At 36.6% G+C, this 14,858-nt stretch overlaps 1 protein-coding gene across 2 annotated transcripts in view; it reads right to left on the bottom strand.

Moving 5' to 3' along the window:
• Positions 1-7,510: 7,510 nt before the first annotated feature.
• Positions 7,511-14,858, bottom strand: part of LOC127942789 (beta-1,3-galactosyltransferase 2-like) — a 61,343-nt gene continuing 53,995 nt past the window's right edge. The window contains exons 1-2 of one of the 2 annotated variants that reach the window (XM_052538740.1): positions 11,393-11,509; positions 7,511-10,201 (exon numbers count right to left, since the gene is read on the bottom strand). In XM_052538740.1, the coding sequence (XP_052394700.1) occupies positions 9,103-10,201; positions 11,393-11,418 (1,125 nt within the window). In that variant the 5' untranslated portion in view covers positions 11,419-11,509 and the 3' untranslated portion in view covers positions 7,511-9,102. Of the gene's footprint in view, positions 10,202-11,392; positions 11,510-14,858 lie in introns of those variants that run through there. The other variant, XM_052538739.1, reaches the window with a different exon arrangement.

The following is a 14,858-nucleotide window of genomic DNA, read 5'->3' as shown; positions in this document are numbered from 1 at the left end:
TCCTACTATGGTGTTGGGCCTATTTATCGCATACCAGGGATCATGGATCAGTTTGCATATGTTAAAATACTTGAAGAGGTCATGTTGCCCTATGCTGAAGAGGACATGCCCTTGAAATGGTTGTTTCAACAAGACAATGACCCAAAACACACTAGTAAACAGGCAAAGTCTTGGTTCCAAACCAACAAAATTAATGTTATGGAGTGGCCAGCCCAATCTCCAGACCTTAATCCAATTGAGAACTTGTGGGGTGATATCAAAAATGCTGTTTCTGAAGCAAAACCAAGAAATGTGAATGAATTGTGGAATGTTGTTGAAGAATCATGGAGTGGAATAACAGCTGAGAGGTGCCACAAGTTGGTTGACTCCATGCCACACAGATGTCAAGCAGTTTTAAAAAACTGTGGTCATACAACTAAATATTAGTTTAGTGATTCACAGGATTGCTAAATCCCAGAAAAAAAAAAATGTTTTGAGTTTGTACAGTCAAAGGTAGACACTGCTATTTTTTTGAACACACCCCTTTCAACTAATTGCCCAATTGCACAGCCTTAAGAGCGTACATATCATGAATGCTGGGTCTTGTTTGTTTTCTGACAATCTACTGAACCTACTGGTAACTTGTTTGCCACGTAGCAATAAAAAATATACTAAAAACCTTGATTATTCTGGTTAGTCACATTGTACTGCTATTATTTTGAACAATACTGTACACTGGGTGACAAAACATTTAGGTTGGACGATTGTAGTTTAAAAATATGTCTAAAAATACCCTATATATATATATATATATATATATATATATATATATATATATATATATATATATATATATATATATATATATATAACTACACATTTTGGGCATTTTTTATTTTTGCCTGCGAAAAATAACCGGACAATGGTAAATGTAAAAGCACCTTTATTGCAGTTCTTGTCATTACAAGAAAAATGTGGTAGTTTGCGGTTTTGATTGAATGGCAGTTTTAAGCATGAGGTCTATTTATTTATTTATTTATTTATTTGAGTAGCATTTTGCTTACTTGGAGGTTTACTTGGCGTGTTAAGCTCGAAGATCTGTCACGTAGTTGTGTGAAAACAGTTATTTATAGCCTGTGTCTTGGGAAATCATCAATGGTGTCACAGTACACTTCCGACATTCCCCTTAAGTAGACTTAGGTGCGCCAGTGCCAAATGCACAGCCAGGACTTGAACTTGTCAAATATTTTTTTAATGCAACATCATGCTGCATTTAGCAAACAGTGATGTAAGAAGCATCACTTTTAGTTAAACTGGTATAGTGCTGATAGCTAGTAATGTGAGATGCATAAGATATGCACAGCAATTTTAAGTTGTTTTCAAGAAGTGACGTTCACTGCTCGCTTTGAATGTTTTTTTCTTCTTCTTCTTCTTCTTCTTCTTCTTCCTTTTTTAAGCACTAAAACATCATAACTGATGTGTACACTTTCGGTTTGTGAGTTTTAGACTTTGTACATGAAGGTTTGATCCTTAGACGGGATTTTTAGCTTTAGCCCTGTGAGTCAAAGTTTTGCTCTCTGGGATAATTATGAGATGACTTTGATAATGTCAGCCAAACATGAAACTCAGCTCTTAAGCCTCAGTATGAGTGTATTGTTATGTATTAAGGCAGCTCTGCTTCATGTAACTGAATGAATATGTGTGGTGAACTTTTCAACTTGGAAATAGAGAGATTATACATTTTCCTCACAGTTTATGTATGCGTGTCATGAAGCCACTCACATGCAAGCGTTCAGCACTCACACACTCCATCCAAGATATCCAAATCCTATGTAGTTAGTTATTTTGAGTTTAGTTAGTTGTGACAGAGTGGGAATAGATTGCATTTCCAAGAGGTACAGTACTGCAACCAGCAGTTATATGACCAAACCAAAGAAGAAAAATAGGCCATCAAACCCTTAATATGATTGAATTTAGTAATAAAAAATGATAAAAGATAATAAGATAAAACCACTAAATGAGCTCTCTCTCTGATGTTGCCTATTTCAATTTCTAAGACAGCATCCTGCTGTTATAGTTGTCTTAGTTTCTTATAACTGATTGATTTGGAAAACGTTAACAAATCTGAGCGCCGAGCATTTTTTATATATTAGTATTATGCTCAGTGCAATATTTTTTGGTATTGAATGAAACACAGTGGGTTTATTTACAAGTATTTTATTTTACTGAGCCCTTCACAATGCAGTTAATGTTTTTGAATGAATCATCTTATGTTCACCAATTTATTTGATAAAAAATACTGGGAAATCTATTATATTGTAAAATATTATTACAATTTTAAGGAATATTTTTATCTTCACTGAGAGTTTTGATCAATTTAATGTACTTTCTAAAAAAAACAAGTATTTATTTCTTTCCAAAAATATCTCAGTGACCCCTTTGAACCATAGTATATACACTCAAGATGCAGATTTAAAAAATGTGTTTTTAGCGCCATCGCCTGATCAGATCGGATAGACCAGACAGTGTGAATGCAAATTATCTGAAACGGTTTCACACAGTTGAGGCACACTACCTCTCTCTGTAGTATAACTGTTGATGTTAAAAGTTCAGGAACGGTCTTTCACCTCTTCCAGACCTCTCAGCACAGCGGATATGACTTGACTCTGTTTAATTCCTCCCTCTCTTCTTCTTCTCTGCTATCTCAGTTTATCTGTCCTGCTACTGTACAGCAGAATCGATGCTATCGTGCGAACATAATTCAGTATTACATATTGGCACTCTGTAATTTGAAATGTGACATGTTTTCACAGTTAAGACAGTAATACAAGATAAACCATTATATTTTTGGTGCAGTTTGTTTCTTATTCGTATTCTAGCCACTGTGGTGAACAGCTGTTGCTAATGCTAGTTTGAAATGCTGGGAGTTGTTGGTTTTCACAACTTGCGGGAATAGGTGAAACTGTATTTACACAGTGTAATTTGCTCTTAAAGTCATTTCACACCACCAGCCTTTGTTTGGTGCTACATTGTTTTGTTTTTTTTTCTCATGGAAAAAGTGAAATTGCTGAATGGAATCTGGCCTGCAGCATGCAGCTCTGTTTGTGTTTGTGTGTTTGTGTGTGTTGGTTCATGTTCCTCAGGGGAGCCTGTTTAACAGTGTCTGGTCTTTTGCCAAATACTGCCTGTTAGAAACCAACAAATCAGCTCTCTCTCTCGGTTCTCATTCAACCAGATTTTTTTTTTTTTTTTTTTTACCTTCTCTCCTTCTCCTTCTCATTATTAGCTTTCATTCCTCCCCCGTGAGTGTTTACTTTACATACTTATCAGATAGAGAAGATCAGGCAGCCGGAACGTTGCTGTACACACACACACACACACACACACAGAGAGAGAGAGAGAGAGATTTGTCTTCGTTGTGAACTATTTATTTTATGTATTTATTAATTTACAGTTGTAATCTTAAAAAAAAAAAAATAGGCCTCAAATGTCTCCCATTCCTGTTCTCAGTCATATTTCCACTCTTCCTGTTTGTGATACTGTCCCACTCTCTGTTGCCCGTCTTTCCTGGTTCAGTTTAGTCCAGCACATAATTATCTTGACCGTAAACGTCTCCCCTCTGCTGTATTAATAGAAGAGCATGTATAATGATAGAACCACCTGGCTAAAACACAGCAAACGGATCTAACACATTCACATACTCTCTCTTTCTCACACATGCATTTCACATGCTACATCTGCACAAACACACGCACACACTTTCCCACGCATCTAAACACAGCTAGTTACATCTCTGGAGAGATTCCCCCTGCTCCTGGACTCAGTTGTAACACCAGATCCAACAGAATATCTCTCATCAGATCAGATATAAATGATTATGAATAATAATGATCAAAATTGATGGGGGTTGGCATTAGTGAATTGTGCTTGCTTAAGTGCATTACTAGTAAGTTAAATGTTTATGCTTTAATGTTTCAGTAATTTTGTAGCTATATTATAGGTTGCTATTGTAATGTATATATTAATTTATTGAGTACTATGTTGTGTATTATATAATATGAATGCTCTTACTTACAGCTTAAGGTTTTGCAGCAGGTGTGTGTGTGTGTGTGTGTGTGTGTGTGTGGCAGTAGCAGGACTTCACTCAGGCGTCAGAGAACAGCTGTGTTTGTTCACAGTCCTTCAGAGCATGTGAGAGCTACACGGCTGATACGGCATTCTGTATGTTTGTGTGATCCCGCTAAATGATTGTACGCACTCTCCATAAGCACACAGCTGATGATGATGACGCGGCCAGCAGTACGGCCCCCTTCCCACCCCAGCCTGTGACCTCAGGGTTACCTTCGTTCCCACAGATTCAATGTACATGTCCTCATCTCTTACCATGGGAACCCACAGGCTTTATCTCTAGCCCCTCCTGCTGCCTGTCAGTAGCGAAGAGTGTAAAGGCCTCTTGAGTAAATATTTTATCTTCAGGGCTGAAATCAGTTTGGTTTCTACTGGTTCTGCTTTGATCAAATTTCATATATATACTCTCAGATCCAGCACAAAAACCCTGAATAGCTAAAACGTACAGTAACTCCGGTCTCAGCAGGCATGATATATATGAAACGGGGTTTTAGATGTTTTAGTACTTGAATTTTAGTGTGCACTTAACATCTTCTTTGAACCTTCTTTGAAGTGTTTGTGTTGACATACTGTTTTAATTAAAGAAATGAATGAAGGTCTTTGTGTAATTTTTCTTTTAAAGCTTGATCTTTTGAAGGCTTGGGTGTGATTCAAAAACAACACTGTGAGTTTTTGCTTCTGATGCTTGTTTGTGAAACAAAAACAAAACGACTGTTTATGAGGAGTCATAACAGAGGCCCCAGTTGTTTACAAAAGCAAACTTGCTTTTGTCAGATGTAAAATTTAAAAAGGACACAGAAAAGTTCAAAGGTCCAAACTTGAAACTTCTGAGCCAAAGTTAAGTAAAAATGTTTCTCAAAACCAGATTTTGTTTTTCTCTCACCTGGGAAATATTTTCCAAGCCTCATTTATTTTTGAAAGTTGATTTTGATATTATCCAACAAGGGTTCATTTCAATTTGAAACAAGATGAAAGGAGAAAATAAACTTACATAAAAATAGATGGTAGAAAGTCATTGCAAGTTTTTTTTTTTTTTTTGGCATTTAAGATTCAAATGCATGATAGAATTGGTGTCAAATTTTATTAGTAATTTAAAATACTTGATCTTGGCAAACAGCTTCGGGTTTTTTTTTCAAGTAGCCTACTTTATACAATTTGCAATAACTTGTCATGTATGAAAAATAACCTTTCACTTAAAACTATTAAAAGCTTCAAGTAATCAGTGCTCTATTGTTGTCCATGTATTTAATTTGTTACAAATATGTAACTACACCCAGACAGCATGGTAACATTGATTTAATGTTGTGGTTGGATCCAAACCATCATTTTGGTTGAGTTTGACATTTCAGTGTTTAAAATGTGTAGGATCAGCATTGAAATTGTGTTGAAAGTCGGCACCACACATGGGTGGAGACAGTGACATTGAACCAACAGTGATTTGTAATTGATGATCAGAAGATCATGCAGGTGTGTATCTGTGCAGAACAGTAGTGGGTTTTTCCCCATCAGTGGGGCATGTCAGTTCATAATGGGGATTTTCAACCACTTTACCCGATTTGCTTTAGTCCACTGGGGGCTTGGTTTAAGGGTCGGCCTTCATGGTTTTAGTAAGTCTGTTGAAAAATATTTGACAAACATCTATTGTTTGAAATTGGCCACTGATTGGTAAACGCCCATTTTGGTTTTGCATGTGCACTTCTCAGTTATTTAATTGATGCTTCTACATTAGAGAAAACACTGGTGCATCCTATACAGAAGTCTCGTGTGTTTGACATGCATGAGTTTCAAGCAATGGTGCATATAAATTATTATTTTATTTTATTATTTTTTTTTTTTTTACTTAATCTAATAAGATTAAAGTTATTAAAGTGTTGAAATAAACCACTCAGGCAGCAAGGTGACATTGATACAATGTGGTGTTTCATCAGAACCATCATTTTGACTGAGATTGAAATGTCAAAGCTTGATTTATGTTGAATCAACATTGAAATTTTGATGAAAACCAAGAGCCAAAATATGGGTGATGATGTGGGTGATTAAAAATTGCATCACCAGGTTGTCTTTAGCCTTGATTAATACAATTCCAACAATATTTAGCTGATCTCTAGAAGCCCATTTATGAATATTATACTTTACATAGCCTATGTTTCTGTTACTCTTTGCATTTACTTAAAGACCTTCAGAAGAAGGAGTTGAGGCTGGATAGTTAGAAATGAGAAGCACACCCTTAAAGATGGTGACATTGATCATACACTGAGTTGCAGTCCACAGCATAACTGTTAGACATAAGATTTGGTTTTATCTTCTATCTCCTGTCAAGCGACTCATCGGCTCTGCCTGCCATGTACACCCCAGCCAGGAACCATCTTCCAAGGATCAAGAGGGTATAAATTCCAGAAGTGCTTTGGCAGTTTTGCAATCAGACCAATAATTGCTTTGAGTGTAATTTCCAGCTTCCAAATTCCAAGCAGTTTACAACAATATACAATATTGGTTATCTTAAAATATATTTTGGACGCTAATGTGCGAGTCTGTTCATTAGCATTGTTTTTTTTTCACTTCTTTTACTTTTTTTTTTTCAGGTGAGACAAATTAGCATAATTGGAGGAACCTCACTGGAAATGAGGGTCCGTTACATGCTTTCCTGTGCACTGACCAATGAGCTGGCATCATCAATAAACTGGGAAGATGGTTAAAGAGCAGTCAAGGCAAAAGAGTTATAACTATCAATGATTTGAATTGTCCTTCTGCCTTTTGTGTTCCCTGAAATCCACAGTACTTTACTCTATCCAATATTTCCCTCTTCTAGTGCATCCATTAATGTATTCAATTGTATACATTTTATATCCTGTTGTTTTTCTGTTTTGTTTTCAGATGCTTTGACTTTGCAGATGGGTGTGGGAAATGTTTCCCAATATGAATTTATTCAGGCAGTCCAGAAATGGCTCTGATGTGCACCATACCTTGTGCAGAACTGCACATTAAACAACTACAACTGTTCCTTTGGTGCCTCCAGAAACAAATTAATTTTGTAATTGTATTTATTTTAGCTTCACTTTAGTTTGACTTTTTTTTTTTCATGACATAGTATGAAGTGCTTTCATTTGATTGAATTAAAAGACAGCAAAAAAAAAAAAAAAAAAAAAAATCTGAATGTGATTGAACCGGTGGAAAAGTGTTTATTTCTTTTCTTTTTTTTCTCATTGTAGCTTGACCATTGATTCAATAGTATGAGCATGTTTTTTGTCTTCAATATTGATATTATTTCAACAAATTAGGGTGCTAAAGTGATGCTGAAAAAACATCATAATGTGTAATCAATAATAGTGCAATTGAATTCTGAAAGAAATGTCAACATTGAGTGTGCAAAAATGTTGAAAAAATGTAGCTTTGTAATGTTTATTTGATAATATACAGTAGAATATAATATACAAATTAATGGTTAATTTCAACATTATTTCAACAGTAACTTAGGGTCCAAAAGTGATGTTGAAAAAAATATCACTTTGTAATGTTGAATCGATGCTATTACTGTTGATTTGTGGCTGAAATCTCAACATTATTTCAACAGTGCCAAAGACGTGTTGAAAAAATATCACTTTGTCATGTTAAACCATTATTATTACCATTGATTTGTGGTTAAAATATCAGTATTGCTTCAACATTAACTGAGGGTGCAAGAGTGATGCTAAAGCAACATCACTTTGTAAGGTTAATTCAATGTAATTGGCGTTGAAGCATCAACTCTGACTCAACATTGTTTCAATGGGACCATGCGATCTGGACAGTATTTGGATTGTGAACAAATAATTCCAAACAGTTACCAGCAGGGTGCAGCATTTATACATGAATACCTAAAGACTTGAGGTTTGTCAAAGAAAATCTCTTTAACCATTGGAGGTTGTAAAATACCAACATTTTTCATACATATCATGTCAACTTGGTGTGTAGGACAAATTCCTATGTAGATCCTTACCAAAACACGGTAAAAATCGTTATGCTGGTGTGTGATTAAATGAGACCCATTGCATGTTGTGTTAATGTTTATTGTCACCATTTGTTGGCGCTAAATGTCTTAAGGAAAGGATCAGCGCATTGTTGATGTATCCCATGCAGTCTAGTTTTCAATATGATGCAAGGATGAGTAGCCTACTAAAACTAGAAACTGGGTGGTTGGCGATTCTGTTTTAGGCTTCGGTATTCATAAAGATTGTGTTCATTTGTAGATTGTGATAAAATGTGCAAGAATCATAAACCTTTGTTGGTCACAGAGCTTATTTTCTGGTAGTGAACTTCCCAGTTGGCCTACCGCCCACTCAAGCAGGAAGTTCTGCCCAAAACTAGTTACTCATTAAATGAAATATGTAATATTTCAATGCTCAGAAATGTGGAACTGTGTGAGAGTTCATTTTACCAGCTGTGTACTTTGTAAATGTCATCCAATTCGTACTTTTTTAACTTGGTCTATCCTAATTTGCATAATATAGCCTACATTATGAGAGGCTACAATTGAGACCAGTGCATTTTTATAGAAATCTAAAGTTTTAGCCAAAGCAACTTACAAATGAGGAACATCATGAGCAGTTTGTCAAATCTCAGTGGGTTTTGCGCACCCTTGCTTTCTTTACCAGCTAATGTTATCACAACAATTTTGCCCAGATGGCTGTTGTCTTCAGAAAGTGTTTAAAAATTGCTATAAATGCAAGGGAGAGATCACGAGAGATTTGACATTTGCCACTCAAGCATGAGTGTTAATTTCCTGTTAAAAGAAGTTTATCTTTAAAAACAAGTCTCGAGACACTGCATGAGCGGCTCCTCAAACGATCCCTTCGTTCCATCAAAATAGTGTCAACAGGTCCACATGCGTATGTCATGGTCCCAGATTCAGCGGTCAGACATTTCAAAATGTTCATTTACTGAAGTCTTAAATAGTCTTACCAGGTTTCCTGTCTTTTAAAACAGAAATCTGTTTCTCCTTTTTGTTTGTTTGTGCTTTTATGTGGGCTTCTTTAGATCCTTCCAAATGTCTATTAGCTGCTGCGGGGATCCCAGGATTGTTGTAATAACTCTGAGAAAATCCTCTCGCTTGTATTGTCCCAGATAGGCTCTAAACTGTGAAGGGTCTGGAGGAGATGAGGGTGCAATGCCTAACTGTTTCAGACAAGTGCCCACATATGCGTCCTCAATGTTAAAGGCCTTTACTTTCTTGGAAGCCTCAACTATTTTTCCTGACAGGTCATTGGAGAAAACATATCCCATTCCCAGCAGGTACGTGGGGTATTTCGGTTCAGGGTACAGTTCCTCTGCCACGTACCATTTTGAGTTTTTGTTCCTGACGACAGGCCGGTCCCACATCAAATAGCCTGTAATGTAGTTCTCTCTGGGTGTGTTGGGTGCCAATAGCAGGCTCATCAGGTTCTCCAGGCCTATGTACATATCAGAATCAATCTTCATAGCATAAGATGCTTGAGGGCAACGAGTGGCCAACCAGTCCATGATCACCATTGTCTTTATGGTCAGGTTGAAGTAGGAGTCCACAAAGTTGCTCTGCACTAAATCTCTGTGTTGACGGCTCTCTTCCTCCAGCTTCTGTTGAGCTTCAGGTCCTCCAGTCAAACCCACCAAGAACAGAGTCAGCACTGCTTTTCCCTGCACTGAGCTCTCATTCCCCCATGTGCTCCGGATGGCGTTACGAGCCTCTACCTGATGGGGCGCCACAGGGACCATAAAGACCAGGAACGGATCCCACTGACTACATTTATCAGGTTCATCCAGAATAAAATGATAGTTGCTTGGGTGAGCCACATGATGATAGATAGGAATGTCTGTGGTTTGTGCAATAGTTGCTCTTCGTTGGATTTGTTGATTTGGCAAAAGTGAAAATAATAAATCCTTTTCAGTATGACCAACCAAAGTGCTGTTAATTACCTTATAATGAGTCCAATTCATGACTTTAGTCAACCAGGTTTGAGTGAACGTAGTTGTCTCAAAAGAGAAATCAGAGACGTAAACAACAGCAGACAATAAAAATGCTAATGTGAGCAGCAGAATAAATGTCTTTTTTATGTGATGCATATATGGACCCTTGGCCAAACTGCAGAGAAAAAAAAGAGAAACAGATAAAAAAATGAATCTCTCAGTGAAACTACTTTTTTTAATTGTTAAAATATAATTTATCACAAATATATCCCATATCTTTAACTAGTCAGTAATGATAGCTACTAGTTTTCATTAACTGTTAGCTAAGTAGGCTAGTCCTACACCTGCTTCATTTCCACACAGACATTAATTAAATAGAGCTTTCAGTTCAGTTCAGGAAGTCAGATGTAAGCGCTTAGACGAATTCAGTGAGTTTATACAGCGAAAGATTCGTCGGTGTGATTCAAAGCAGTATGGAATTCATCACAGACTGGAGGACGGAGTGAGAAAACACTGATTACGAGTGACGCATCGCGTCAGCCGTTTTGAGCGATTTGAGAACGAAACCTGATGATAAGTGTAATTTGTACGTTTCAGGCAAGTTATTGCCATATGGCTTACTGTTTTGCCGCCATTCGTCTGAAAAAAAAAAAAAACTCGTTATTATTCGTCGTTAGGGAAGAGTAGTCGTCATTTTTGAAAACGACGCGTTTGGCGCCTTATAGAGGGTTTAGCGATTATTTACGGTCCTGAATTACATACATTTGTACGAAAAACGGTCGAGAAGCAAGTTCTTCATCAAATGCAGAACATGATTTAAATAAGCAACATAACGCTGAGAGTGAATGTTAAACAAGGATTCATAAATCAAGATCTTATAGACGCTATTGCTTGTTTAATTTCCTGGTAAAGTTACCAACCAACTTAATATAGCCTATATTTAAAATACAATTAAAATGATATTATTACGATGATAAAACATGTTCTATGTTTTTTTTATTATTATTATTAATTTAGTAACTTTCCTCTTCCTCCCTTTTTATCACAGACTGAAAGACACTGAACAAAATCTCTCTCTCTCTCTCTCTCTCTAGTGGCTACACAGAGATGTTCAGTATTAGCTCAGCTGCACTCAAATAATGGTATAGTGGTTATGAGCAAAAAAACTGCTGTTAATACTTTCTCTTACAAGAGGAAACAGTGAGACCAGTCTTGCGTTTCCATCAAGTGATGTTCGACATGTACCCTATTCGATTTCAGTTTAATTTCCAAGCCCAAGAAGTTGGCTACTCTACTATAGGTTTATAATGAGACTTTGTATTTAAACAGCACAAGGCAAAAATAATAAAATGACAAATTTGCTTACCTGTGACAAATGTTTTTAGCAGCCATTCTGGTGAATTCGGGAATGGCCCAAATGCTTTACTTATTTTTTCCTGAAATACCTGTCTCTCATAAGGGTGGAGCTGAGAAGAATAAGTGTGGGTGAACCAACCCACAACTGAAACATTTCTTTCTGCTATGATAATCATTTTGTATGAATCATACATAGATAAATAGATGACAGCTGAAACCTACACACGACACAAACTTGTGGGGACATCCTCTCTAAGGTATTGTCCTCATAATGTAAAAATAGCTTCACACACTTGCCAGGAGTCCTTTTATTGTCATTTCTATCATGACGACTCTGAAGATTTTAGCATATTAATAAATATAACACTGTCAATGTTTGGTCTTGGTGGAATAGATCGCCTATGCTGCAGCTGCTGCTGCTCATTTCTGTTGTTTTAAATCATTGCTACTCCTGCAAAGCAAGTAAAGGAACTTGCCATTGCCAATACATATGCCAGTACGATGCTGGGATTATTTAAGACCTACTACTGCTGCACAAATTGCATATGAAATAACCCATAGCAGATCTATACAGTTGGAGCTGGGGAAGGTGGAGGGTTTCAGAGGAACTCTAACTGCCAGCACTACCAATACTTTCTTGGTTAAGTACACATAATAAAGTGCAACACATTGCTTCCACATCTCCAGGGAAAATGGTGTGTTTGGTTTGTTTATTCTGATGACTGATGCTTTGTTCATCCCTGTTTCATTGTGTGCTGTAGCTTTTGTTCATGTAGGCATAACCGTCTTCTTAAAAGGTCGTGTACAAGTAGAAACAGTGTCAAGCTTGTATTTCTGGTTGTTTCTTAGGCCTCTTCTTGAGACAGTACTTCAGACAGATGATCACTTGAATACATGTTTGCAATAAACAGTTGTTGTTATTTTTATTTTTTATTTTTTTGTGGTAGCAGTTCACAGTGTAGCATTTTACCATGAGAGCAGATGCAGCCATGGTGAAACGCAGACAAGGCCAGCACTTTGTAATTCTTCTGATAATTTCCCTACAGTGGCCATGAAGCAGAAATCTGGCAGGTTACAGAAAAAAAGCTTCTGCATTGAAAAATAAGGTCCATATGAATATTATACATGTAAACAAGTGAGCAATGGTGGCAACCACAGTTGTGCTGCAAAACTGCTCATTTTTTTTCACCAAAATTGATCAGCATGCTTAAAGAATGATCATTTAGCCATGTGGTTTCTTTCACCAGCACTCTTTTGGAGTTATATTAATAATTCACTTGAGCCATTGTATTTCCATTCTATAAATCCTTTGTTATGGATCCACGGAACTTCCTATATATCTAGACAAATTATTTTGTGTTCAACAGAAGAAAGAATGTCATACAGATTGGAAACGACATGGGTGAGTAAATGTACTGCAAAAGTGTGTAATTTGTTATCTTACTGCAGCAGATAATGTTATTGTTAAAAAACCGGAGCAACAGGCCTGATAGTCACTAGTCACTTTATTGCACTGAATATACTGACAGATCAAAATGAATTATATATGATTTCCTTGTTGAAAAGAGATACGAAATGCAAACAAAATAAAATGAACATAACCAGATTGGATTGTGTAATATCTGTTATTAAAACAAATGTAAACATATGTTTTATGTACTGTACTGTACTGTATGTAAAAAATGGTCCACATATTAATGAAGTCTGAAGAGAATGAGTTTTCTTTAAGCATCTATCAACCATGGGGCTTGACACCTGCATTGCTTTTACATTTACTAAAAAGGAATGATTCCATCTTTCAGTGTTGGAGGAATGAAGCACAATTTAAAACTGTTCTTGATTATGTTACTGTAACGTGTAGCATTTTAGAATCCACAAGGAATACACAGAAGGAGCTAACATATCACAAACACCATAGAAAGCAAATAACTGGCAGAGAGCTGACCAAAACAGATTATATATATATATATATATATATATATATATATATATATATATATATATATATATATATATATATATATACAGTATTGTTCAAAATAATAGCAGTACAATGTGACTAACCAGAATAATCAAGGTTTTTCGTATATTTTTTTATTGCTACGTGGCAAACAAGTTACCAGTAGGTTCAGTAGATTCTCAGAAAACAAACGAGACCCAGCATTCATGATATGCACGCTCTTAAGGCTGTGCAATTGGGCAATTAGTTGAATTAGTTGAAAGGGGTGTGTTCAAAAAAATAGCAGTGTGGCATTCAATCACTGAGGTCATCAATTTTGTGAAGAAACAGGTGTGAATCAGGTGGCCCCTATTTAAGGATGAAGCCAAAACTTGTTGAACATGCATTTGAAAGCTGAGGAAAATGGGTCGTTCAAGACATTGTTCAGAAGAACAGCGTACTTTGATTAAAAAGTTGATTAGAGAGGGGAAAACCTATAAAGAGGTGCAAAAAATGATAGGCTGTTCAGCTAAAATGATCTCCAATGCCTTAAAATGGAGAGCAAAACCAGAGAGACGTGGAAGAAAACGGAAGACAACCATCAAAATGGATAGAAGAATAACCAGAATGGCAAAGGCTCAGCCAATGATCACCTCCAGGATGATCAAAGACAGTCTGGAGTTACCTGTAAGTACTGTGACAGTTAGAAGACGTCTGTGTGAAGCTAATCTATTTTCAAGAATCCCCCGCAAAGTCCCTCAGTTAAAAAAAAGGCATGTGCAGAAGAGGTTACAATTTGCCAAAGAACACATCAACTGGCCTAAAGAGAAATGGAGGAACATTTTGTGGACTGATGAGAGTAAAATTGTTCTTTTTGGGTCCAAGGGCCACAGGCAGTTTGTGAGACGACCCCCAAACTCTGAATTCAAGCCACAGTACACAGTGAAGACAGTGAAGCATGGAGGTGCAAGCATCATGATATGGGCATGTTTCTCCTACTATGGTGTTGGGCCTATTTATCGCATACCAGGGATCATGGATCAGTTTGCATATGTTAAAATACTTGAAGAGGTCATGTTGCCCTATGCTGAAGAGGACATGCCCTTGAAATGGTTGTTTCAACAAGACAATGACCCAAAACACACTAGTAAACGGGCAAAGTCTTGGTTCCAAACCAACAAAATTAATGTTATGGAGTGGCCAGCCCAATCTCCAGACCTTAATCCAATTGAGAACTTGTGGGGTGATATCAAAAATGCTGTTTCTGAAGCAAAACCAAGAAATGTGAATTAATTGTGGAATGTTGTTAAAGAATCATGGAGTGGAATAACAGCTGAGAGGTGCCACAAGTTGGTTGACTCCATGCCACACAGATGTCAAGCAGTTTTAAAAAACTGTGGTCGTACAACTAAATATTAGTTTAGTGATTCACAGGATTGCTAAATCCCAGAAAAAAAAAATGTTTGTACAAAATAGTTTTGAGTTTGTACAGTCAAAGGTAGACACTGCTATTTTTTTGAACACACCCCTTTCAACT

Source organism: Carassius gibelio, chromosome A22 (assembly GCF_023724105.1).
Source record: "Carassius gibelio isolate Cgi1373 ecotype wild population from Czech Republic chromosome A22, carGib1.2-hapl.c, whole genome shotgun sequence".
NCBI classification, from domain to species: Eukaryota; Metazoa; Chordata; class Actinopteri; order Cypriniformes; family Cyprinidae; genus Carassius; species Carassius gibelio.
The sequence above is the reverse complement of the archived record's forward strand: the minus strand, read 5'-3'. Positions and strand labels throughout refer to the sequence as shown.